This window comes from Mytilus trossulus, chromosome 7 (genome assembly GCF_036588685.1).
Source record: "Mytilus trossulus isolate FHL-02 chromosome 7, PNRI_Mtr1.1.1.hap1, whole genome shotgun sequence".
NCBI lineage: Eukaryota > Metazoa > Mollusca > Bivalvia > Mytilida > Mytilidae > Mytilus > Mytilus trossulus.
Window position 1 is genome coordinate 31,006,350 of NC_086379.1, and position 25,919 is coordinate 31,032,268.

General features: G+C 32.2%; 1 protein-coding gene across 1 annotated transcript; it reads right to left on the bottom strand.

Annotated features, from left to right (window-relative positions):
- Window positions 1-14,206: 14,206 nt before the first annotated feature.
- LOC134726346 (S-antigen protein-like) lies at window positions 14,207-17,933 on the bottom strand. Its single transcript, XM_063590744.1, has 2 exons — window positions 17,923-17,933; window positions 14,207-14,759 (listed from the first exon to the last, which is right to left on the bottom strand). The coding sequence occupies exons 1-2, from the start codon at window positions 17,931-17,933 to the stop codon at window positions 14,207-14,209; spliced, it is 564 nt and encodes a 187-aa protein (XP_063446814.1).
- Window positions 17,934-25,919: the final 7,986 nt, after the last annotated feature.

Consider the following 25,919-nt stretch of genomic DNA (forward strand, 5'->3'; position numbering starts at 1 on the left):
GTGTGATTGTTAACAGTTAAATAAATCTTCATTGTCTTTCGTGGGAGCTCAGTTATTTCATTTAGAATATCTGCATAAATAAATAAGATTTTTTTTTAAATGAAAGGTTTCCTGGTTAAAACAAACAATTTTAAAATATGTTTCGATTTGAAATGTTAAAATTTAGTTATAGCATAAGATAAATGTCACCAAAGTGCGCAAATACTTCAGTAACATTGGTAATGTTAATGGTATAAATCCTTTTCGACAACTCTCGACGCCGACTAATGACAACTACAGTTTACAGGAAAACTGGAGGGGTCGTCTCAAAGACAAAAACGTCTGACTGTGATTACTGTGCATTTCTCTTTCTGTATTTACAGGACATTTCACGTTGAATTGATAAATAAATTACTTCATTCATTCCAATCCTAATCAGCTTTCTCTTCAACCTTGTGATAATAGCGCATGCCATTAACGATAAATTCGAATCTGCAAAAGTTTTTTTCTAAAATGTTATAAGAATTTATGAAACAAAATTACTGGACTGTCTGTCCTTGTGTTACACATTTGTAAATACGGTCGAGTTTGTATTTTTCAAACGATCAAAACCTTACCCAATATACATATTCCAATTCGGGAGGGGTAAAAAAATATTGATTTCACAGTTCGAAGGCAAATTCTCTTTTGACAGTGCTAAGCAGGGGTTGGTTTAGGTTAGGTTATCCCTCATTTTATTATATTGTAGTCATCATGCATTTTGTTTATTTTTCTCTTTTTTTACCGTAAAATTAATCCTTTTCTTCATTATAAATTAAAAACATCCATGTCAAATGGACTCTGCCATCATTGCCAATCAAATAAATTTCAAGCAATAAATCAAATAGTTATCAATAGAATTATTTTCAAATATATTTTTGAGACGACCCCTCACAAATACCTGTCGTAGTCGTGCTCAACTGTAGTAGTAGACAATTGTTGAAAAGGTCTATAACTATGCCTCTGCTGATGGAATGTAGGTCCACAAGGATATTTTTAGTCGAGTAGCTAGTACTTCAGTGCTTACATGAAAATTCGGATATTGTGTTATGAAAAAGTGTTGTTTATTTGAAATTACCTTGTAGAATTTAAACTTGATGATATATTTTCCTCATGAAAAGCTCATTTTTTTTTAATATGTCCTGGATTTATTTTTGTTGGTATTTTTGCGTGTTATTTCGAAGACTGACTTATTTGTTCTTTATCATCGTATTGATAGAGTCTAGCATTCTTTTATTGTTAGTGTGTGTATATTTCTTAAGTAAATAATAATGAATAATGATATTGAAAATTAATAAAGCGACCTATATCATAAATAAAAATTACACTTAGACGCTATACATGCAATAGAGTAATCAAAACAAAGCAATGACAGAAACAAAGACAAAAAAAAATACACTGTGTCAGGTGCAAATACTGAAATAAACACACAACAAAAGTGACAAATATAAAAATAAGGTCCATGCGGAAACTTGTTTAAAAACAAAAAAATTAAAAATTAACAAGCAAAACAAGCAAACACCTAAAACGGAATACAAAATGTTGCATTAAAGAAGACACAATTCAAATTAAAATCTCGTCCGAATTTAAAGTATTGTATCTCTAAATTCAATAGACTATAAACAAGACAAACACAGATATAGTATTGGTTGCTCGCAGCAACACCTTATTTTCTCTTTCGACACAATATTTTATTTTACTTTATTGTACATATTTCTTCGATTGAAACAATATATAAATACATGACATATACCATTGTTCCTCTTTCGAATCGTTTCTTTTTCCTCGGTTAATACCTCCAACGCCTGTTCGTACAATAAACACATCAGCAACTGCATATATACCCATGTGACCAACATTAATTCGGCGTAACTGCGAGCATCTTCGATACTAATACATTTAAATGCCAAACTTTATATAGTACCATTTAACCCCACAAGTACAAACCGTTAAAACTGTCCTCGTGCCTTATGCACCTAACATCAAATTTATAAATACTACATAATGTAACAAAACCAGTGTCCGAACTAGTTATGCTAGTTCCCATCTATAAATAATTACTACAAATAGCAAACGGGAAAAATTCTATTTCAAACGAAATGAAATACATAAATGATGTATTGACGATATCTGAAATAAGTGGCCTTTAGTTGTTAATTTCTGTGTTGTGTTGGTCGCTTGTTGAGATTTGTCTCATTGGCAATCATACCACATCTTCTTTTTTTATATTTCAAAACAAAAACATGAATTCAATGAAACGCAGAATAGTATGAAAAGGCATTTCAACGTAAATTTAGTTCCCCATGGCCACCCGATGTAAAAATAATGTTAAATGTCGATGGATGATAATACTCTTGGTTTTTCTTTATTAGATTTTGACATTTAGGAGATAACTGTGTTGTATTTTAAGCTCCGACGGCATCAATTGGGGATTTGATGGTCGCAAATTAAGTTTACTGGCGACGCGTTAGCGGAGACAGTAAACGGTTATTTGCGACCGTCAAATCCCAAATTGATGCCGTCGGAGCTTAAAATACAATATTGTTATCTCCATTCTAATGAAACTGACAGAAAACAACGTTAAAACATGTTTTTAAAATCGGTCATGTGCCGTCTGCGCTTGCGCGTACGTCCCATAGCATCAATTGTCAATTGATGCCATGTAAGAAAGTGACGCTATCCAAACAAAATGAACGTTACAAACGTTGTTGCATTAGAATGACAAATAACGAGCTGCAATAGAATTTAGACCTGTGTCAATCTCAATTTATGAATTCTGGAAATAAAAAATACAAGTTTTTATTGCATTATAGAAGTTTTCCATTTTTATAACCTACAATCAGAAGAAATAGACAACTTCATACAATTTTTTATTTTACATAGGTACATAAGTGAATTTTAATTATATTTTGATTGTATTAATGACATTTTAAGTGGTTGTGTTCATCTCTCATCTAGTCATACATCTCAAAGTTCAATGAATGTCTATTTCATTCTATCTATATTTTTAGAAATTTGCATGCCTTGATTTTCGCAATTACTTTAACAAACTAATTCACGATTTTCAACTTGAGTATTATACACATCATATTGCTATTTTCGATATAAAATGATAAGATAAGTGTTTGCTACATATCTATTGCCGTTTATGAGCAATGTTTACGGTGAATTTTGTTTTCATCCACTAAAACATTTTTTTATTAATGCAGCAAAGTACATGTTTTACTTGTGATAGCTGTATGTTCTTCTGGTTAAAAATATCAAAGAAATAGTTTACAGACACTTAATTTAAATGCCTTTAAAGAACTTGACAATATGAAGAAAAACTTGGAAATCAAGGCGCGACATGATCTTATTAGATTCCATATAATTGAATAAATATCTTTTTTTTTGTGAAAGTGAAGAAACAATCAACCTTTTGATTTATCTGTGCAATACTTGTGAGTTTATATGCTGAGGCATAAAAAAATGTAGCTATCTGCTAAAATGTGTTGCCTTAAATTTATGAATATTAAATAAGTACTTTTAAAATACCAAATGTCAATCACTACCACAGAGTACTTTCGAGCAATGCCATGAGAAAATTAAAGTGTTATATTAACAATGAGTGGAAGAATATATAGTACAATCTTTCGCGTGGCTTTATTTTTTATGTTATATGTGATTACTATGGGTATTTAAGATAGAAAAGGATAATCTCATGATGTACATAGATATCGAGGTATTCAATTTAGTTCGTCTTCAACGATGTGTAAAAGAAATATAATTTAACAAAGTTTACCGGAACGGACATGCCTATGCCAATATATATTTAGAAATTGCGCTCTCTGCACCTTTGAAACCATCGCAACAACAACTCTTTTGGATGGCCTGTTGCAAGGCAAAATAAATGTTCCTACCCAATATAGGGACAGATATTCACAACTGTTTTTATAATTGCATCCCAGACTTCCTTTGTTTCAGGACATATCTAAATCATTTATTGATAGTTTGTTCTCTTCATAAACATACAGTTAACATTTGTCACTGGACGTATAACAAACATCGATCAATCAATTAGTCTAGACAATGATAACAATTTCAGGTTTAGATGCTAATTACTAATACGTTTCTTGAATTGATCCTCAATTTAGTATCATATAATATGTATAATCGCACAGTTTTTTTTTAATTTAACTGAACACGAGGCAAACGGTATAATAAATCATCACATTACAACAAGATAACCTGCCCAGTATTCTCGCAATATTTCATTTTACCTTTCCGGTATCCTCGCTAGTGTGTCGTTTGACCTTTCAATTATCATTGCTAGTGTGTATATAATATTCAGTTTAATTCAAATTAGGAATCTCCTGACGTATATAAGAGCTCCAAAAATATTACAAAGTAGACTTACTATGCGCCCCTTATAATGGTCAACTGCTACATTCATCGTGGAAGATATACGGTAACATAAAATCCACAAAGATACCGAACTCCGAAAATTTTCAAACGGAACATTTCCTGCTCAAAAATCAAAAGCTCAAACACATCAAACAAATAAAAAAACAGTAATATTCCAGACTTGTTACAGTGATTTCCTTTTAAAGAAAACGATGGATTAAAATTTATTCTACAGCTAGCTATAAAAGAACTATCATGTTTTTGGTTGATTGCTTGAAGAAATAGACAAAACACATAATGAAAAAATATCAAATGTACAAGGTAACGCAGAATAACGCGAACATGCTATCGAAAGTAGAAGATGTGAGAATAACATTGCCTGTTAATCGAAGGAATTGGGTTTTTTTTTTCTTTTTATTTAAACCTGACATTGACAAACAATGTACAGCAAATAATTTAAACATGTTGCACACTTGTTTAATAAATTCTGAAAAAAAAACTATCAAAAGTATTTTGCTGCATTGTAAAAATTGCACATATTTATGACTGACGGTCAGAAGAAATAGACAACTTTTTACCAGTTTGAAATTCACAGTTTGCAGTGCAGTGTTCCCGACAGAAGTTAATTATAATTGCATTTTTATTGTACTGATGACATTTTGAGTGTTTGCTCTCGTCTCTCATGTAGTCATACATCTTAAAGTTCAATTAATTAATGTCTAATTCCTTCTCTTAAAAATAAATTTAGGCACTTTATGATTAGCCGGTGTTTCAGTTACTTTGGCAATTATTTTAACATACCAATTCGCCATTTTTTTTTTCAATTAGTGTAGAATATGCATAATATTGCCATTGTATAAGAAATTATCTTAGATATTGACACACTTTGCAATTTCAGTTACTTTATACTTATGATAAAAGAATAGAAAATATATCGCGACTCTCTCTAATAAAAGTATTAAAATAAGGAATGTTTGAACTTAAACTTCTAGATATACTCCACAACTTAGTCATCACCAAAGAGCAAAAAACTCAAGAACAATATTGTAAGCCATAAATTAAGACCCTTTGATAATATCAAAGAAATGAGGAGAAAATCGACATAAAATGAAAAACAAATTAATGACAATATACCTCTCAATGTCATCGTTTTCCTTTGCTACTTGAATCGGGTTTCAATTTATGACGATAATGTTGCTGCAATTGGGGATTGTCTGAGCTGTAACTCAAATGACAATGCCGATTGGACCTGAATTTCTCTGCGTTTATGATAAATTTTTATGTTTGAATTACGATTCAATCTATACGCCAGAGGTACTGAAACAAAATATCATACATTGATAGGTGAGTTAGACACCATTTTGTATACTTTTGATTGGATCATAACATTAACGGTACCAATTTTACCTCTCCAAATGCACATTTCGATAATTTGTGTTTTAACGGTGATGAATAAGGCCAAATTATTTGTAAATCCAAACATAAAACCAAGAGTTGAAATGCAGATAAAACCACAATAGACCTAAAGTGTACCCAAATTCAGATAAGTAAACAGAGATTTCTATGAGGGTGATGTTTTCCTAGATTTTGAATATTTTTGGATGATATATGTGAATTTAAAAGTTGATAACCTCGCCTTGTTGTCCTTTCATATGGATTTCAATCGTTACCCTTGATATACGCTATAAAAAAGAAAATGTTGGCTGTTGGCTTTATAAATACCAATTAGCGTTAATATTTTTCAGTACAATAGCACCTGATAAGAATTTGTATATTTTTAGAAAATCACTATGTGAAATGAATAAATTTATAAAAGTAAATACAATGTATAACCTGAACAACATTCTGAAATATTTCATTGAAAGCGGTCACAAATTTTAAATTTTTATTAGAATGACCATGTTTTTATTAGAAATGGGTATTGTGAAGTATTGGTGCGCGAGTTAAGATGTGAAAAGTAGTCTGGTGTAACATGCTTAGCCTCTAATCAACTTGAAATTATGAAATGCTATAATGTTTTACATTCATACATTTGTGATATTTTTTGCAAATAATGTAGTTTTGATTCTGCAAAGACTGAAGTGTTTTCTAATTTGTAGATTTGGTACCAACTTGATGCAATAATTGTATTTAAAGAAATGTTTAATCTAAAAATATTGAGAGCATACAGAAGAATTAATAAAAATAATAATTTCGAGTGTAATAGGTCACATAATGCAACAATACAATCCCCCGAAAAATATAAAAATCACAAAAATGATTCTGTTATTTCTATCAGAGTTTGCAGCATCCGCCGACAGCAAATAAACTTTTTGTTCTTAAATCAAACAAATGATAATTTCAAACCGAACAAATAAATTGAATATTTCTAGATTTTTTTTAGCAGAATCCATTCAGTTATTTGACTAAATCATTTACCAGTTTCAATCGTATTTCATTCATTATATTTGATACATATTTAATTAAAATAATGCAATGAAATATGTGCCAGTTTATAAATTTATTGGTTAAGCGTGGGTAGGAGCCTGATTTTGAACAGTTAAATAAATCTTCATTGTCTTTCGTGGGAGCTCAGTTATTTCATTTAGAATATCTGCATAGATAAATAAGATATTTTTAAAAATAAAAGGTTTTCTGGTTAAAACAAACTATTTTGATATATGTTACGATTTGAAGTGAAATATTATGTGATTAGCATAAGATTAAAATCACATAAATGACATTTATTTTCGAAATGTGTATCTAGTTCAGTAAAATTGGTATATTAATGTTATTACTACTACTATTCGTTATTTGATAATTTAAAGTTGATTTTAATTAAGAATAAATCCCACTCATGCAAACCTCGGTTTTGGTTAAACTTAATATTTTGGCCTCGAGCATCACTAAAAAGGCATTTGCTGTCGAAAAGCATATCTCGGGCAATAACATTTTTACCGTTTATGTTGTAAAACTTTTTTGTTTACAGCCATATCGTATTAAGTAGGCGGAATAGGAGGACATAGCAAATGCTTTCAACCAACCTTAATATTTTTGACACATATATGAACTTATATCGGAAAGACACAGATTGAGTTTTTAAAAGTAATTCTTCCAGTTGTCTAGCAGCATGATAACCATGTATACTTGTGTATCGTGCGCACATCAGTAATATGTCTTACAATACTTCCCTTGATGAACTTGTTCAAACTACACGCTGATGTATATCCGTCCAATACAACGTAATCCATTCATGAGCGCAACCAGTTATGTCATACACACATGACAGACGTTCCAGAAGATTTCTTTGATCTATGACAGCGTATGCAGCGGAATGTCCAAGAACACCAATACCGCTGATGACTGTTTATTTAAAGCTGCATTTATAAATTTCTAGTCTCTTAGCAAGTACTGTTTTAGAACTTTTGAAATAAAAGGTTAATTGGACACTGGTCTTTAGTTTTGTTAATTTCAAAAGAGGTCTCTCGAGATACTGCGTGAAGTCTGACCCCATGATTTTCTCATCAAATGATGCAGTAACGATATCTGAAACTAGTGGCACGACAACATCGGAACACTGTGTCATAAGGTTCGACGGAATGGTTAAAGCTCACCGGATATACTCGGTGTCTTTTGACTGATAAGTCGTTTTTCATAATTGGTTGTGTGTTAAAATGACAAAGGTGTGCCAGTGGATTCAAGATCAGCTTGTAGAAATGCAATGTTGTCATCCTTCGTGTTGGTCTCTTAGTCCATCTCTGATTGTTATAACTTTATAGATGAAAATATCAACAAACTACTGTTCGAAGTTTATGATCCGAAAATCTTGCTGAATTAAGATTAAATGGTTTGCTGCAATTTCAAACAGTCAACCAGTTTGCAATAGATTCTATCAACAAGAATCTCGTGACATTCAAGATCACGACTCCTTTATGGTTTTAGGATACATGTACATACTTATTTCCAAAACGAATTGGTCGCCATCTTGAATTTGGAACGGAGTTATTAAATCAAGCTTCTTTGGTCTTAACAAATCAATAACGAATAAGTTGGATGGATTGGAAGTTCAAGTTTTAAGATTGGTCCTTATCCCAAAAGCAGTTAAAGAGAATTTAATCTTGCATTAGAAAAGGGATCGACGGCATTTTGAAAGGGATTGCACAATCATGTAAGACTCTTCCTCGACTTCCGCTCTTTCTTGGGAAACTTTTAGATCTGTATTTTTGTTCGTGCAGGTCGACATTATCTTGAATAATATTTAGTACTTTTATATCTTAAAGGAATCGATTGATATTTATAATAACTCAAGGCTGGTGGTTTTTCAATAGCGTTAAACAGGAATCAAACAGTATGAAAGCAAGCAGGAAGTGTTTACGTAACACTTTAAGTGTTGTACTTTTGTTCTGAAGACATCGTTCTTTGTTGAAGCTAAATATAATTGGGTATTTATTATAATAATGGCTTTCAAAGTACTTTCCTGTCAGATATTTTCAACACTATTTGTGTTATGCATCACGATTTCCTTCCATTTATTTTAAAATAGTTATGATGAGTTAATGCTATAACGGTTTCGGGTTTTTTTTTTTCTTGAAAAGTGTCGCAAAATTCAGTAAAATTATAGCAACCCTTTTTAAATTTACTTTTAAATCGTTCAATACACCAATTTGGTTCTACTCAAAGTCAATATTTGGATTTTAAGGCCTCCGGGAAAATACATTCAGACTATTGGTAGGCTCTAACAAACGTAACCTCGGGAGTCTACAAGATTTTGTAATAGTATACCATAACTTCTCTTAGACATTTAAACGACTGCTATGTATACAAGTAAAACGTTTTCAAAACATAGAAACGTTGTTTAACGAATTTCAATCATATTTGCTTTTTTTAATTTATCGGCACAAACCGAAATGAATATTTCGTTTCTGTTTGTGTTATATTTTAGTGTTGTGTTTCTCTTGTGTCGTAGTTCTCTTATATTTGATGCGTTTCCCTCGGTTTTGGTTTGTAACTCGGATTTTTTTTTTTCTCTATCGATTTATGAATTTCGAACAGCGGTATACTACTGTTGCCTTTATTCACATCACTGTTTAAATTTAACTGGAAGTTGATCGCTGAGTAAAGGTCTGTTCAAGTTGTATTCAGGAACCAAAAGTTTTTGAAATAGTGTTTTTATAAGGAGGGAGTTGGTGCAATATGAATTTAGTGCATATACATTTAAAATCATATCAACAATCTTTAAATTATTATTCAATCTGTTTTGCAAGGATTCTTGTTTCTTTATTTGTTTTACCTTCAACTAAACGACATATGGTGTATTTCAAAAAAAAATTCACCGCACAAATATATAGCCGAAAATCCATAAATAAACAGCTCCTATCAAACCTGGCAATTTCAGACGATTCAATATATAAATAGTATCCTACACGATGGAGCTGAAGTAAATATCTAAGTATATAATCAAACAATTGTCTGTAAACAATAGATTGTAGGAAACATATGTCAAAATGACTTCGATTATTTTCTTTTGATAAGAATGAATGAATCTACAATAAAAGACGGTTAAGAAATGAATCAAAATTTTGAATGAATTTTTGATTTACATATTTACTTATAATAGTGTTTACATAAATCACCACGATAAGATATTAAGCAATAGATAACTTAAATTTTTGATTGGTACAATTGTACTCACTGCACTGCGCAACATAGGTCTACAAATCATACGAAAAAAATCATGGCGAGTGTTTAATGATATATTGGTCTATTTCTTATCTCATGGTATATTTCTGAATTTAATATATCTGTTGTGTACTTCAGATCATTTAAACTATCTAAGTCAAATATAAATGAAAAGAAGCATTGAAACTGGATTTTAATATGTAATAAAAGAGAGTTGACCTTTCATTGAATGTAGATAAGTTTGAAATTAATGGCGAAATTGACTCTTTATTTGACTTGACATTTTAAAAAGGTCACTGCTGTGCCATCAATAAATGCACATTTGTCAAATGAACACTTATCTATAAATAGTTTTGTTTAAAGGAGGTAAGAACTTTTGTCATGCAAGTAATTTGAGTAGGTAATGAAACATATATAAGTGCATAAAAACGTCTTCCAGCGGCATCAGTATTAGAACGATTGTTCTGTGTACATGTATGTCTTGCATTATTTGAAACAAACTGTTTATCAGACTCAAATGATTATTAATTATGTTATTAACAACATGTAGTTATATATGTTTATATGTTTTATTGTCTATTTTAAGTATTATATTAAGGATGCACAAATATATCTGAGTAAGTTTGATGAATATATTTTGCTATTTCAGCTTAATGCCAATAATTGAATTCGCGACAAAGTACATATGGAACGGAAGGGTTTTAAGCTGACGTTCACTGGAGTTGATTCATGATCAGCAGTTTATGATACCCTACAAGAAGAAATGCATCATCATTATCTGTTGAAATGTCAAGATTAATATATTTAATTATGCAATATTTAGAAATCTGATAAATTAGACCTAACAGCTGATATGTCGGTCGTTTGATTATTTTCTTTTGATGTTTATGGATAAGGTGGAGAGTCATACAACCTCTTTGGCTGATATTCATTTTTACTTTACTCATCCTTCAAACAATGTAAAGATTAAAATTTAATATTACCACTTATTCTTTAAAAACCGATAATGGATCGCGACTTTAATTTGTTTCCTTAGGAGATATCAGATAAGATTGATACACAAAACGCAAACAACAATAAACTTACCCTCAAACTGCTAAAAATAAATGTTCATACGATACTTCAAGTGTGTTTGAGTCTATCAATATGACAAGGTTATGTGCATTTCAATTTTGAGCCGCCCTTTGTCTGAAATGAAAAATCTTAAATCAATCATTCTGACAACATTATACTTTTCTGTAATTGAACACTTAAGAACAGTTGTTTTCTGTCCCTGGTGCATTTTTCTCTTCGCTCCCTTTTTTTCTAATCTAATGTCTTAAATATCTTCGCCATAATTATATAATTATGCGTAAGATAGATTTGTCTTTTTATTCTATGTTGGGACCGGGGATACCTCCCTCAATCCGCCATTTTACTCTATCCCTTCAAAAATTGTCATGAGAATTGGAAGTGGTCTTTGTGTTGACAAATACACATTATTGCAATTCTCTTTAACCATGGTGCTATTCTCCTCTATGTCCATTCAAAGTTTATTACTCTTTTATCGGGAGTTCCGTCCAAAAATTCAATTGGCTTCTGTTTCAACTACATCTTAATAAAGGTCACAGTAGTGTACCAGTGTTCAAAAGTAATAAATCGATTGAGATAAAACAAATCCGGGTTACAAATCAAAACCGAAGGAAACACATCAACAATAAGAGGAAAACAAAGAAATACCGTAGTGTCTTCTGCTCTTCGGTCGGGTAGTTGTTTCTAATACACATTTTTTTATTTCCAGTCTCAATTTAAGATTAATTTATACATTCTGATTCAAAATATGGCCGTGGTATAGATCTTCCAGTGAAATGTATCCTATAGATCATAAGAACTTGTCTTTTAAAATTTGAATTTGTCGTTATGACTTAATACTTCTTAATTTTTCTAGTCCATTGATTTAGTGTTTGCCTTTAACACAGAGCTGGAACCATAGACATGTTTTATCTCAAATCCAAGGAAGAATTGATACCGGCATTGCAAAATACGATTAACGACAAAAAGACAAACAACAACAAAATCTGATATAGAAAAGTAAAACCTGTCAGTGAGCTTCGAGATTTTGCAATTCAATTAATAAGTCTACAATTAAGCTATAGTCCTCTCCAAATGTGTTCATAAGTTTAAGCTTCATCGTTAACTCCTATAGTCTCATCTATAATCCATTTACCCAAAAAAATATTTAGATGTGTAGCATTTGTTCATGACATGAATCTCTTCGTGCACCCAACAAAATATTAAACAAAGAACGGCGCTTTTCCGTGTTTTGTTGTTTTTGTATCGAGTCCATCATTTAGTAGTAGTCTCTATAATATGAAGGGTTTTAGCTGCTGTTCATTTTTCAATGTTTGTCTTTGAGTCGCATGCAACGAGTTTGTGTTGATGGCAATATTAAGGAAATTATTGAACCTATGTGTGCATTATTACATACACTAAACCACATAGAACGTTTATAATGTATAGACTATGAATCATTGGCGTAAAATTGATAAAAAAAAACACAAAAAAAACATATATTTCAGTATTCGTTGATCAAAGTTGGGCGAACACATGCATAGAAGGAACTATGAATGATGAGTTCGATGACACTACAATGTGATGTTACCAAAAGTAAAAATGAACAATAACGAAATGTACCAAATAAGCTAAATATTTCATTTAGTCTTAGCTATAACTCTCAATGTCGGAAAAGGGTATATAATATCTTTAAGCTTATTTCCGATACCCTTATGAGACTTTCAAGTATTATTGTACTTTTTCGATTATTTTTTTTTTGAGTAATTCTTTTTCAATAAAAAGAATGCAGTTACGGTTCAAAATAAGACAACTGAACAGATGGTAAGTTATCAAATGTGATCCGTTGCATAAGCAAGATGTGAACTTTTTGCACAAAGTATTTTTATTACTATCAGTTTCAAGGTTCAGGTTTGCGACGTGGTGGCCGCATGCTAGCACTTTTATCATATTTCACTTTCTCGCTACACCATTCTTCGACAGTTTTATTATTGTTTATGAAAAAAATGAGATAATTTACGTAACCTTGCTTCTATTTCCATTTTTATTACTGTGAGATATATGTTATTTTTACCATTCAATAGTTTGTGTTAAAAGAAATCTTACATCTGATGAATAACAATGATGAATAACAAGCTATGTCGTACTTATATTAACATGATGTAGCTTTCGTTTTCACAGAGTTGGTAAAAGGTTATTTACTTGAAATGTTTTCGGCCTTTTTATTTCAATTGTCTTTTTGTGTTTTGACGAGTTTTTTTTTCGTTTTCTCGTGTTTGGCTCAATGTGTGTGCTTCATGTTTAGCTTTATTTATTTTCCGTGTTTCGTGTCGGTACTCTTAATTGCTCGTGCTTGTTCCACATTGGATAAGAAGTTAACCGAGGCTCAATTCATAGTCAGTCTTGAGATTGTTTGAAAATCCCAATAAAATAATATAATTATTTGCTATCAAATTATGAATAATATGTCTTTTCAAAACGAAGATTTATGTAGGATCTTCGTGTCACGTGTCTATCAATAATATTTCCGTGTTCAGAATATTCCCCATCCCCTTTACCACCCTCAATGGGTCTCAAACCTGCTCTGAGAGAAAGCATTACTCGAGATGGAATTATGCCAATTAAATTTTCCAAAAATACGGTTTCAATTTTTATATGTACTGCCAGTACTTACATATTTTCTCATAATTTTTCCTAATGCTTATCCTTCATATAATCCATAATTAATATGTTTTCTATTGAAAGGACCCTTCTCCTCATAATCCAACTCAAATGTTTTTTTTTGTGAATGGCAAATCATTCCATACTTTGGTTATAATGTTTTAAATCATTAATTATTAATTTGCGTTAATTGGAAATCAGTTGTTAGTTAATTAACAATTTTATACTTTAGAGTTGATTATTGGTATTTTACTCTTTCAGCTTTCATTTAAAATTTTAAAGAAAAACACATTAATTTGATGGAATGGAAATATTGCATACAAGATAATTCTTGATACACTTCTTTTATTTTTTTTAATTTTATCTCAATTATTTTGTTTTAAATTTCTCCGGCGGCTTGAGATACAATAGTCTATGTAGATCTATGGTATAGTAACTATATTTGCATTTTAAAATATGTTTCTTTTGTGAAAAGTGAAAACTTCTTTAAATTTATACAAAAGTGATATGAGATAATCTTATAATAGATGTCGTCGTAATCTTCTTCATCTTCGACATCAATGTAACCATCATCATCATCTTTGTCACCGACGTCACCATCATCTTTGTCACCGACGTCACCATCATCTTTGTCACCGATGTCACCATCATCTTTGTCACCGTTGTCACCATCATCTTTGTCACCGACGTCACCATCATCTTTGTCACCGTTGTCACCATCATCTTTGTCACCGACGTCACCATCATCTTTGTCACCGACGTCACCATCATCTTTGTCAACGACGCCACCATCATCTTTGTCACCGATGTCACCATCATCTTTGTCACCGACGTCACCATCATCTTTGCCACCGATGTCACCATCATCTTTGTCACCGTCGTCACCATCATCAACCTCATCATCTTCGTCGTTACCATCATCATCATCATCATCAAAATGTTTTGTTTTTATAAGTGCAATTTTAATATCTCGGCTAGATTGGATAAACCTTCAAAAAATTTCACATATTAAGTTTCAAATCTTAACATTTACATTCAGTATATGATGCAATAGACATTTTATGACGTGCATTGAATATATGCAAAAAAACAAATAATCTTTCATAAATGCTACCTGTCAGATAGATATACATTGTATTACATTGTAAGACAATCTAGAAAAAAAAATAATCGCATATATATTCAGACTTCTTCTTTCCCTATCTGAGTCATTGAACCTTCTTTCATATAAACGACATAATTGGTTTGTCTGGAAATGAAGTTCTTATTATTTTTAACATTTGAGGTTTAGTGTAGCCTATCGGTTTCATGGCCTTCTAAAATGTAGGACAAAGCATCGGAAATAGTTTTCATTTCAAATTAAAAACTCGGTGGGTCTTTTGTTAAACAATTAGTGCCACTTTTTCCCTCACGCCGATTTATTGATCATCCGGAAAAATGATAAACACAGGAGACAGGTTCCGAACAGTAACAGCCTGGTTGCGTGACGTTTTCAATTTGGAAAAGATAAAAAAAATCTATGAAATGCATACTGACGAATAGTATATTTTTTACTACTAGTCTTATTCATAATTAAAAATATCAGCTGGGGTTAATATATAATAGGATGATTGTGTAAAGAATATGTTGGTGAAAGAATCAGAACTTTGTAATTGCACAGTGTTAAATGAAAAGGAATAATTAAACAATTTATCATAACCACTGTTTTCGCTGCATATCAAAAAGGAGATTATTTTCAAGGACGAAAAAACAGGAAATTAGCATTTTCCTTTATAACCGATAAATGTTCAAGCCATAAATACAACTGAAAATTCATTTTGAAGAGGAGTTGATAGTTTCAGTTCACATGAATTACATAAAGATAATATTTATGAAGGAAAGATTCTACATTAAAATCATAATTGTTTTTAAAAGTTCTTTACACACTTTTCTGTTCAGATAATTCTGTTGTATAATGTACTTCAACTATAAATTGGGTCTAAGAAGTTTTACCTTGTACAACGTCATGGCATTATACACATTCTTATATATAAGAAGATGTGGTATGATTGCCAATGAGACAACTCTTCACCACAATTTGTAAAAGAAAGAAAAAAACATTTATTAGTTAAATTACGGTCTTCAACATGGAGCCATTGACTTGTGTAAAACCATTCAAATGGGAAAACCAATGATCTATTATTCTATATATAAAACGAGAAACGAGAAACACTTATGAATCACATCAACAAACGACAACTGCTGAACATCAGGTTCCTGACTTAGGACAGGTGCAAACAAATGCAGCAGGTTTAAGCGTTTTAATAGGTAACAACCTGAAGTCATACCCGAAACAATAGTGTAACTTCCAACATAGAAAGACACAGTATAAAATACTGATATTGTTTAAGTGCAATATTTTGTTTTACAAAAAAATCTGCATTTTTTTGCTTCTTCACGTGAGATTTAATAGAAGGAGCAACCCAAGACTCAAGGATTTTGTGTGCCAGAACTATATGTACATGTATGAGTAGGATATGACATGCCTTCCTGTTGACTATAATCGTAAGCTTGAAATGTAGTGGCGGATCCAGGTGTTGGGATTCGCGAACAAATTAAGGATGTTACTTACTTTATACAATTTATGCATATCAGTACATAGTTCACCAATATGATGATGATTTATGAACACTTTGTTAATTTCGTTTGACAGTCATGTGCATTCTATGGGAAAATGGGATTGTTTCTTGTGCATTAAACAGTGGGAAAAAATGTTAACCTTCATGCCGCACCACTTTCTCTATAACCTAGATCTGCCTAGGTATGGTTTGAATATTTGAACTAATGAACCAATCTAAGGTTGATTTACTAACTACTTTTGCGAGGATTAAAATGGGTCAAACAGAATGAAATATTGCAAGAAATTGAACAAAGGGTGGTGTTGGGCAAATGTTGATAAAAACTGTTACGTGGTAGACTACATGTGTAGCAAACTAGAAAACAATATTTTGAAAGCAATATAAAAAAACAAATCTATTTGAATATAGTATATGACGTGCGAATCAATTTTATGAGCGCCACATTTGGAAATATCATTAAATATTCATTTTCCGGTGATAAGTCAGAGCATGCGCTCAGTATTCCCATGATAAAATTAAACTATATATATATAGTTTTTATTGTTCATATTATTCATTGACAAATATCCATTGGTACCGTTTGACAGCACCGCCCTGATTATTTCTGTAGATTGATTTATGTGCTGTAACTTTTATTGCATTGTCTGCATTTTTTATTGCATGAAATATACATTTTACAATAAATGTCACTGGAAGTTGATACATGACCTTTTCAAAAATAAACCAGTTGTTTATCCGAGTGGGATTTTCTTGCCTGGGCAAAGGAGCATGTGTCAGTATTTTTATGCATTCAATCCTGAATTGACACCAAAGTGACAGAATAAAAATTAAATCAAATTTTAAAAGGGGCGGATAACCCACTCCTAATATCCTAGCTTCTGTGTAATTTTTGTCTCTTGTGGAGAGTTGTCTCATGTGCAATCATACCACATCTTCTTTTTTATACCAAAGGCAATTGTGAAATATTCTACCGTATCGAATGCGATTGCAATGTGAATTAGTAGACATTATGTCAGTTATTGACAAGGAAAACGCATTTTCCTTTAACTCTGAAATGGCAAGGAATTAATCCTAAAGCAATGTATTGATAATTGTCATTTTGATTTCCATTGATGTATTTCACCAAGTTATTGTCCTGACCATGCATAAGATATTTGTCACTGGACGCTTATCAACCAACACGGCAGTGTAGATTTGTGATCTTTAGCGAAAACAGCTCCAGTTTGCATTTCATTTTATATTTCCATTAATAATTTACTTTTCTCTGAACACTTACAAAATGAAACCATAATGTTAAGTAATCGATCAAGTATATCTTTTTTAGCGATTTCTTTTAAAAAGAAGATAAATCGGATTGTAAATTAAGAAAATACTATATTATTTTTCTACATTATAGCGATTGTTCATCAATAAAATCCAATTTTCCTGACAATATTGGATAGAAAGCAAACAATGCTTAGGCTTATAGAATGTGTATTTATGCAAATGGATTATTTCTATGTATCAGTCAAATGCATATCGTATGTCAATCTACCCATTAATCATTCTGATAAATAAATAATTTGGAAAATTGGTCTAAATTTGAGTTATAATATAACATACCAGATGGTTTTCTTTATATCAGTCAAAAAGGCAAAGTATTATCAACATTGAAAACAATCAATCTTTTTGACATATTAATAACTCCGTACTAAAATTCGGTCAAATAGATATTTTCAATATATTTATCTCATGATTTGAGAACTCGGTTTCTTTTTCTTGTAAAATAAGCTATAATAAGATAAATATACATACAGTTAAAAATTTTAGTAAACCGTTACACAAATTTTGCCCTTTGGTATTTTGTTGTTGTTGAAAAACTGTTATACGTTTTTAATGCACGTTTTGTTGCGATTTATAAATAGTCCAGTCAATCTAGCATAAATTTGACCCTAACCGGAAAGTAATTGCAAGAGAAGATTTTTAAGTTTTAAGCTTTAGCATTATACCCCAAGTATACACAGAAAAAAATCCCATTAAACTAACTTGAGGAAGACTAAAAAAAATCACCATTTGAAATTCCTATGGAGATTTGCATTGAAAAGGGAGATAACTCTTCAAAAAGGGTAGAAATATCAATACAAAATGATACAAAATAATAACTTACCGTTTCTATTCATCAGAATGTATGGATTCTTGAAATTTTAGCTGTCTTTAGAGTATAACAAAAGTGTTTTCATATCTTTTATCAAGCTATGATCTAGATTTCGTAATTCTTTAGTTGACTATTTATTGAATTTTTCAACATGCTATAAAGGTAAAGAATCTAAAATTTAATAAAAATAATTAAGCATGTATTCTTCTTTATTGTGGTTTAAAGTTTCTTTAGAAAAGAACGTTGCTGAAAAAAAATCTTTTATACAGATATTAACAATACCAAATTTTCACATTATTTTTTCAAAATGGTCACAAAGCTTCAAATTTGCAATTTCTTTAATGAAAAATGCATGAAAATAATAAAACTAGCCATAACTCTTCGGTTTTGTACATTTCATGAGCAGAAGATTATAAAATTTAGTCAAATACAAACTTATAACCCATCAAAGTATCATATTTTACATAAATTTCAAGAAAAACAACCAAAAACTGACCATAAAAGACTCAATTTAGCAAGAGTTATCTCCCCTTCCAAGGTTATTTTCCATAGGAAATTATAAATGAGTTTTCAAGTTAGACTTAATGGCACTTTTTACTGTGTATATATAGGGCATAATGCTATAGATTCGCGTTTGAAGTATTCGTACTGATCACAGCTGAACACAACTCACTAACTTTTTGGACAATCATAATGGAAATTCCAGATGAATTGAATGCCTTACTAGCAGCCATGAAGTTAACTGGAAAAGAACCTGCCTGGGAGTTCTCCGCAAGTTCTGACCAGGTTTCAGTACAGCTGACGTGGACCAAGACAAAGGCTAAGTAACCAGAGGCATCCTCTAGTAAATCCAAGCCGGCCCTGAAGAGTAAGCCACCCTCCACCAGGAGAAGAGACGCAAAGCGCTTTGACCAGTAGAAGGCAACAAAAACAGCCGTGATACCTGCTGACCAAGTCCAACAAACTACCAACACACAAACAGAGGCAAGAGACAGCGTAGTTAGACATTTACTTACACCAACTAAGTACAAAGGAAAACCAGTTGGGGTTGTAGTCAATAGGGATATTGTCCATGCAAACAAGGCCTGCCACCGCCGGGTATTTTACACCTCCACCAATGACAGAGGCAAGCGCAGTAGGATCGACTTTGAAGATGGGTTCGACATCGACCACCCAGACCTACTGCGCACAACACCACACACATCGCCCGTCCTCACTGAACAATCCAAAGAGGGAATACAATCAGCCATACAAGCAGCACGACCTGATACTCCGTACCAGCAACACCAATGCAGTCGGGGTAAAATGAAGACTAAAAGACCAACTATAGAATAGGTTGCTACAGTCCGCGATATCAAGACAAGAAAGTCGGACGCAAAACACCCACACATCATTATCAGATTAGAACTAAAACATTTTCTGTTGCAATTAATTTGAGGTTAAATCTTAGTTTGACTGGGAAAAGTACACAGTCAGACTTTCAATCGGATAAATATACGAAGTCATTACTTTGGTTCAGGTCGTGATTTGTACCAATATGATTCTAAAGAAAAAATGTCAATTGTTTTTCTCGTATTTCTTTTTCTTGTTCCATTACGACTATGATAAATGATTTTGATAATAAATTTATAATTGAGAGTTTTGGAACATAAAATACTATATTTCAGTTATGTGGAAAAGACATGTATGTAGATGAGACATTGAAACCAAAATAAAAATTAGTACCTCCGCCAAGGCATGTTGAATTTTTAGAATGTTTGAAATCTTAGACGTACTGTTTGAATCCACCAAAGAAGTGAGATAACTAGTAAAAATAATATTACATTTGTTTTCTGTTTATGGTGTATTAACTCTTGTAATAACTCATAATTTTTATACTGTAGTACTGCTATAGTGTAGATTTGTACATTGTACAGTATACTATTTATTTGAGAACTATGTATGATGGCCTAGCTCAGTGAAGATAAACGTCTATTGATGATAACTGATCATAACTGTGCCACCCTCTTTTACTGAAATACATACTTTCTACTTACTGAAAGAAGCATTCAAATCACGTGATTCAAATATGTTGACGTAATAATTACATAATATGACGTCATAATATAAATTGACGACGTAATAATACGCACACTCTTATATACAGAAAACCGTGAACATGAACTTCAGTATATGGTGTTTGGTTTGTCTTTATGTTTTTGGATTCATTATATGTACTTTTGACTTGAATTTCAAGGAATTACAATACATTGCTGGACAACTGGAACCACACGAATGCAGAAAATTGTCAGAGTCCTTGCACGACAAAAATCTTTTCACCACAGAGAAGCACAAACTGACAGGTAACCATGAGCCAAACAAAACTTGTTTGTTTCTTCTCCTTAAATACGACAGATCGGAAGGGAGAGGTAAATCTTTTCTGGATCTCGCTATTCGTCTTCGACAAATTGGTCGTTCGGATTTGGCCGGAAGATTATCGAAGCTCGTGTATCACGAGAAAGCTCGCGAGATTAAAAAAGATTTCCTGGACGATCCTTATCGTGAAATGATTCGTAAAAACTCGTTCATGTTAGATGAGGAGAAACCAAAGAAAAATATCTCAAAGGGAGAAAGTGAATCTAGTTTTAACTGGGAGGCATTCTGGGTATGTGTCGCCATAATGGCGTTAGTCGGATTGACTTGTGTTGGATTTCAAATATTCTGTCCACAGTTTGGAAAAAGGATGTGGAATCGTTTTGCATCACAGGGAGCCATTGATGCGTGTAATCTCTGTGATGACGAATGCTCAAGATGCTGGCGAAATTTTAAATTAAACTATGAAAAACATGTGGTCGGGAATACCGAGGTACCGGAAGAGTTTGATGATATTGAACTGCTGCTGAAGGAATCGGGAATAAGTAAGGAGGAATTTTTACAGAATGAAAGGGAAATAGATACTGCGGACATATTATTGGAGGGTAGTGTAACTAACCAAGACCTATCATTTAAGGGTAGAACAGACAGCCATGATCGTCTATTCCAATCTTTTATGAGAAACGGGAGGATAAATGAATATCAACTTTAAATGACAATAAATATCTAAATAAACAGCAATTTAGCATTAAAAATATACGTACAGCAGTAAAATTACTTACAATATTCTTCAAAACAGTTTAACATTTCTATCCGTTTAACAATCGGATTTACTCCTGTCCAGTAGTTTTAAAAAATAGTTACTCTTCTTGGGGGGTTTGAATTGAACTAATTTAAAAGACTTTAAAATTGTATTCGCAAAACAGTTATTAAAGCAAACGCTTTTCTACTTCGACAAGTCCATGCACGATGCTTGCCGATAATTTCGTCCGTCCTGTAATACCGGGTAAATTTAATGTTATAATAAATTATATATGTTATAATTTACGGCTTCTTTACACCATTTTTGTCATTTTGCCGCTCTAATAAAACTTGGCATGACACAATATATTTACGATTGTGTTGTCCACATACACGCAAATTTAAGTAATTGTACACAGCGTTTAAGGAATACCATTGAAAGTAAAATACAATACACGTGTTTATTCTTTCACAGCTTGTTCTCAAAAGTGGTCAATATACTATGGATTCATTATGGAACTGTTACTATATGTTTTCTGTGATGAAACTTTTTGTTTTTATTTTTGGCTGTCGAAACGTTTAGCAATGAGTATTACGGAACCACTTGTTATTTCCACGGACATCAGGTTTGCTTCACAAGTGCTAGGAACTCGTTCCATAGCACGCTAGGATTAAGAGGTCCATCTGTGAACAAATAATATATTTGATTAAGGTTGACCTTGATTTGATAGAAGATGCAGAATAGATATCGATAAAGTTAGTATTTTAGGAAACCTCGTGCTTTCTCTTTCTTCTAACGGAAAAAAATGCAGACAACTATTGTTTTTATTGTTATGCAAGAAAGAAACCCGAACTCCCAAAGTAACTTAAGGGTATCAATCTAGAAATATATCTTAATTACAAAGAAAACTATAGACATTTGTTTGAAGAATATATTGTTCTTCTAGGTAATAAACATGACTCTGATTATGAATGGTGCATGAAAACAAACAAAAAATAGAACTAACTTAGACAATTTTCCATTTACAATGTTATATAACTTTTATTTAATTCTCTTTGATAATATATTTTCGACGGACAAATAATAGACGAGATTGCTTAACGAAGAATGTAAATTACTCTCTGTGGCATATGTAAGGACCACTTTGTAATAAACGGCAATTTCGAATTCCCAATTAGAAAAACGTTAAGTGAAAGCAGATATGATTGATTATTTATTGTCCTAACTATATTCATACTAGTAGTCTATTTTCCTTGTGTAAAGTAAAGAAATCATATTTTGCAATAGATTTGAGTGACGTATGGGATGACACGATATATATTTCTGTGTGTACGATAGGACCTTTGGGATGACCCTCTGTAATGGCTACTTATTATAAGGTTCGCGATGTTTATCTATAATCTATAGATCTCCATTAACACAGAGTCAATGACTGCAGTGACAGTATTTTAAGGAAATGAAAATGCCTCACAAAACTTTCAAACTTATAGTTATTGACATATAATGGATATTCTCTACTTTTTGACATTGCATCCCGAACGAACGAGACTGCATTTAACAATTAAACAATGCAGATACTGTAGCATGTAGCAGTGGCGGATCCAGAAATTTTCATAAGTGGGGGCCCACTGACTGACCTAAGAGCGGGCCCACTCCAGTCACGCTTCAATGATTCCCTATATAAGCAACCAAATTTTTTCCCAGAAAGGGGGGCCCGGGCCCCCTGCCCCCCCTAAATCCGCCTCTGTGTAGAAAAATAAAGGTCAAAACTTGAATCTCCCCAAGATGTTTTTGGTCATTGTGTCTTACGGTTGCTGTATCGTTGATATAAAAAAAAAAACACAAGATGTGATATGATTTCCAATGAGACAACTATCCACAAGAGACGAAATGACACAGAAACTGACAACTATAGGTCACCGTACGGCATTCAACAATAGGCAAAGCCCATACCGCATAGTCAGCTTTAAAAGGGCATCAAAATGATAATGTAAAACAATTCAAACGAGAGAACCTACGGCCTAGTTTATGTACAAAAAAAATGAACAAAGAACATATGTAAGACATCAACAAACGACATCCACTGAATTACAGGCTCCTGACAAAGGACAAGCACATACATTGATGATGCAGAATGTGACGGGGTTAAACATGTTAGCGGGATCCCAACCCTCCCCCTAACCTGGGACAGTGGTGTAATAGTACACCATAAGAAAGAACTATAAAAATCAGATGAAAAGGTTTAACTCATCGCGTGGATACAAATAGAAATATATATTATAACAAAAACACAAAGTGGACGTAGCCGGGTACTTGTATATCCCAACAACAAAACACAATCAGTACTTATTTGAGAAGTACTGATTTGAGAGTACTCGCAGGTAATTACAGCTACATGTACTTCAAAGCCATTAACAATTAAAAAAAATCATACATCTAAGACTAAATTTTCAATCAGTACACATCCAATGGATTAAGTGTAAAGACGTCATTAACAGTCGGATAAAAGCATCACCTTATGTATGCAAATATTTTATCCCATATCCTGATATTAAAGTTTACACAAAGAAGGATGATATATCACAGCAGACACGTACAAGTCCTCTTCAAATCGTTCATGAACGAGTGCACATTTAAACAATTGAGTTCATGTAGAAGTTACGTATTCATTTCCGAATATACATGTACTACTGAACAATTCATTTTGTAAGTTCCATATAAAATAAATTATTGTGTATGAGACACATGCTTTATTTATATCTTGTTAATATTGGTCTCTGAACAAGCATTCAGTAACAACGACTATTCTTAGTGCGATACTTTGTTATGTTTTTGTTGTCCATCCTAGTAGTGTAACACCACTAATTCAGGCCCGGCCACTAGTAGTGTAACACCACTAATTCAGGCCCGGCCAGAAAGTAGTTCATAATTAACACAAAAGAGTTCCTACGCATGAGTGTAACTTTCAAAAATTGTAGAATATTTAAGTATTTTAGGTATCTCATGACAACTGAATGACTGGTCATAATTGTAAAACAGTTTTTGCTTATAATTTTGAATATCAAAATAATACTGCACTAAATTTTAAAAAGTGGGTACATTTTGCCTCTTTGTTAGATTTGAAGTACCTGTTTTAGGAGCCTCCGAAGTTTCGGGAACCAGTTCTTCTTATATCCCGTTAAAAGTATGTTGATCTTTTCAGTACAACACCATGGAATGTTGCTTTGACATGCAATTATTGTTTGTTGGTTATTTAAACTTAACAAAAGAGCTAACTAAAGACTGCTTTCCTTTCATTTCCTTTCCCTTCCTTTCCTTTCCTTTCCTTTCCTTTCCTTTCCTTTCCTTTCCTTTCCTTTCCTTTCCTTTCCTTTCCTTTCCTTTCCTTTTCCTTTCCTTTCCTTTCCTTTCCTTTCCTTTCCTTTCCTTTTTCCTTTCCTTTCCTTTCCTTTGCTTTAAAGGATAGATTTTAAAGTAATTTCGTTGTGATGATTTTTTCTTTCAATTTATAAGTGAGAAAAAAAAATGCTAAACGCGACCTTCAATAAGAAATATATTCAAATCCTGCTTTTATTTTTCACGCGTTTAAAATTTTTTAAAAATGCATTGCGTAACGTGAACTGCAGAAAAATTAATATGTTTTAAAATCTCCGTTTAATTTTCATCTTAATAAAAAGAACAAAAGAAAACTTCTTTAAATACCAACAATTCAGACTCTTTTTGAAATATATTTGTGGCTCTTAAAAGAGCCCTTTTCACAGTCTGACGACTGGTAATGGGAACTCTTCAGTGTTCCATGTGTTCTGCGTAATCGTCTTCGAAAGGTTCGTACTCTGCTTCTTCACCAAATAGCTTGTATCTCAGAGCTTCAACTTGCTTCTGTTTCTCTACTGTGTATTCGTAGTACATGTTTATAACGCCTTCTACTGTAACAATTTTCATGCGTAGTGGATATCGTAAGCACCTAAAGTTGGCATTGACGGCATTTTCATATCTGATCTTTAGGTCTTGCAGTTTATCATGGAGTAACAACATTTGCTGACAGGCTCTCTGAGTTCTACTCTCAGCCTCTTTCAGTTTGATGCAAAGATGTGGAGAATTCATTTTCTTTAGATTTTTTAGACTCAGCTTATCGATTGTTTATTGAATGATTTCTGAATACAGAATGATGGATCAATCGTTTTACACCTTCTTTTTATTTACATACATCTTGTGTCAAACGATGCTCATATTGATGTCAAGATGACACTTAAAAATCGTAAAGTCGTGATGCTCAAATGACACTTAGTGTGTTTTCTTTTCT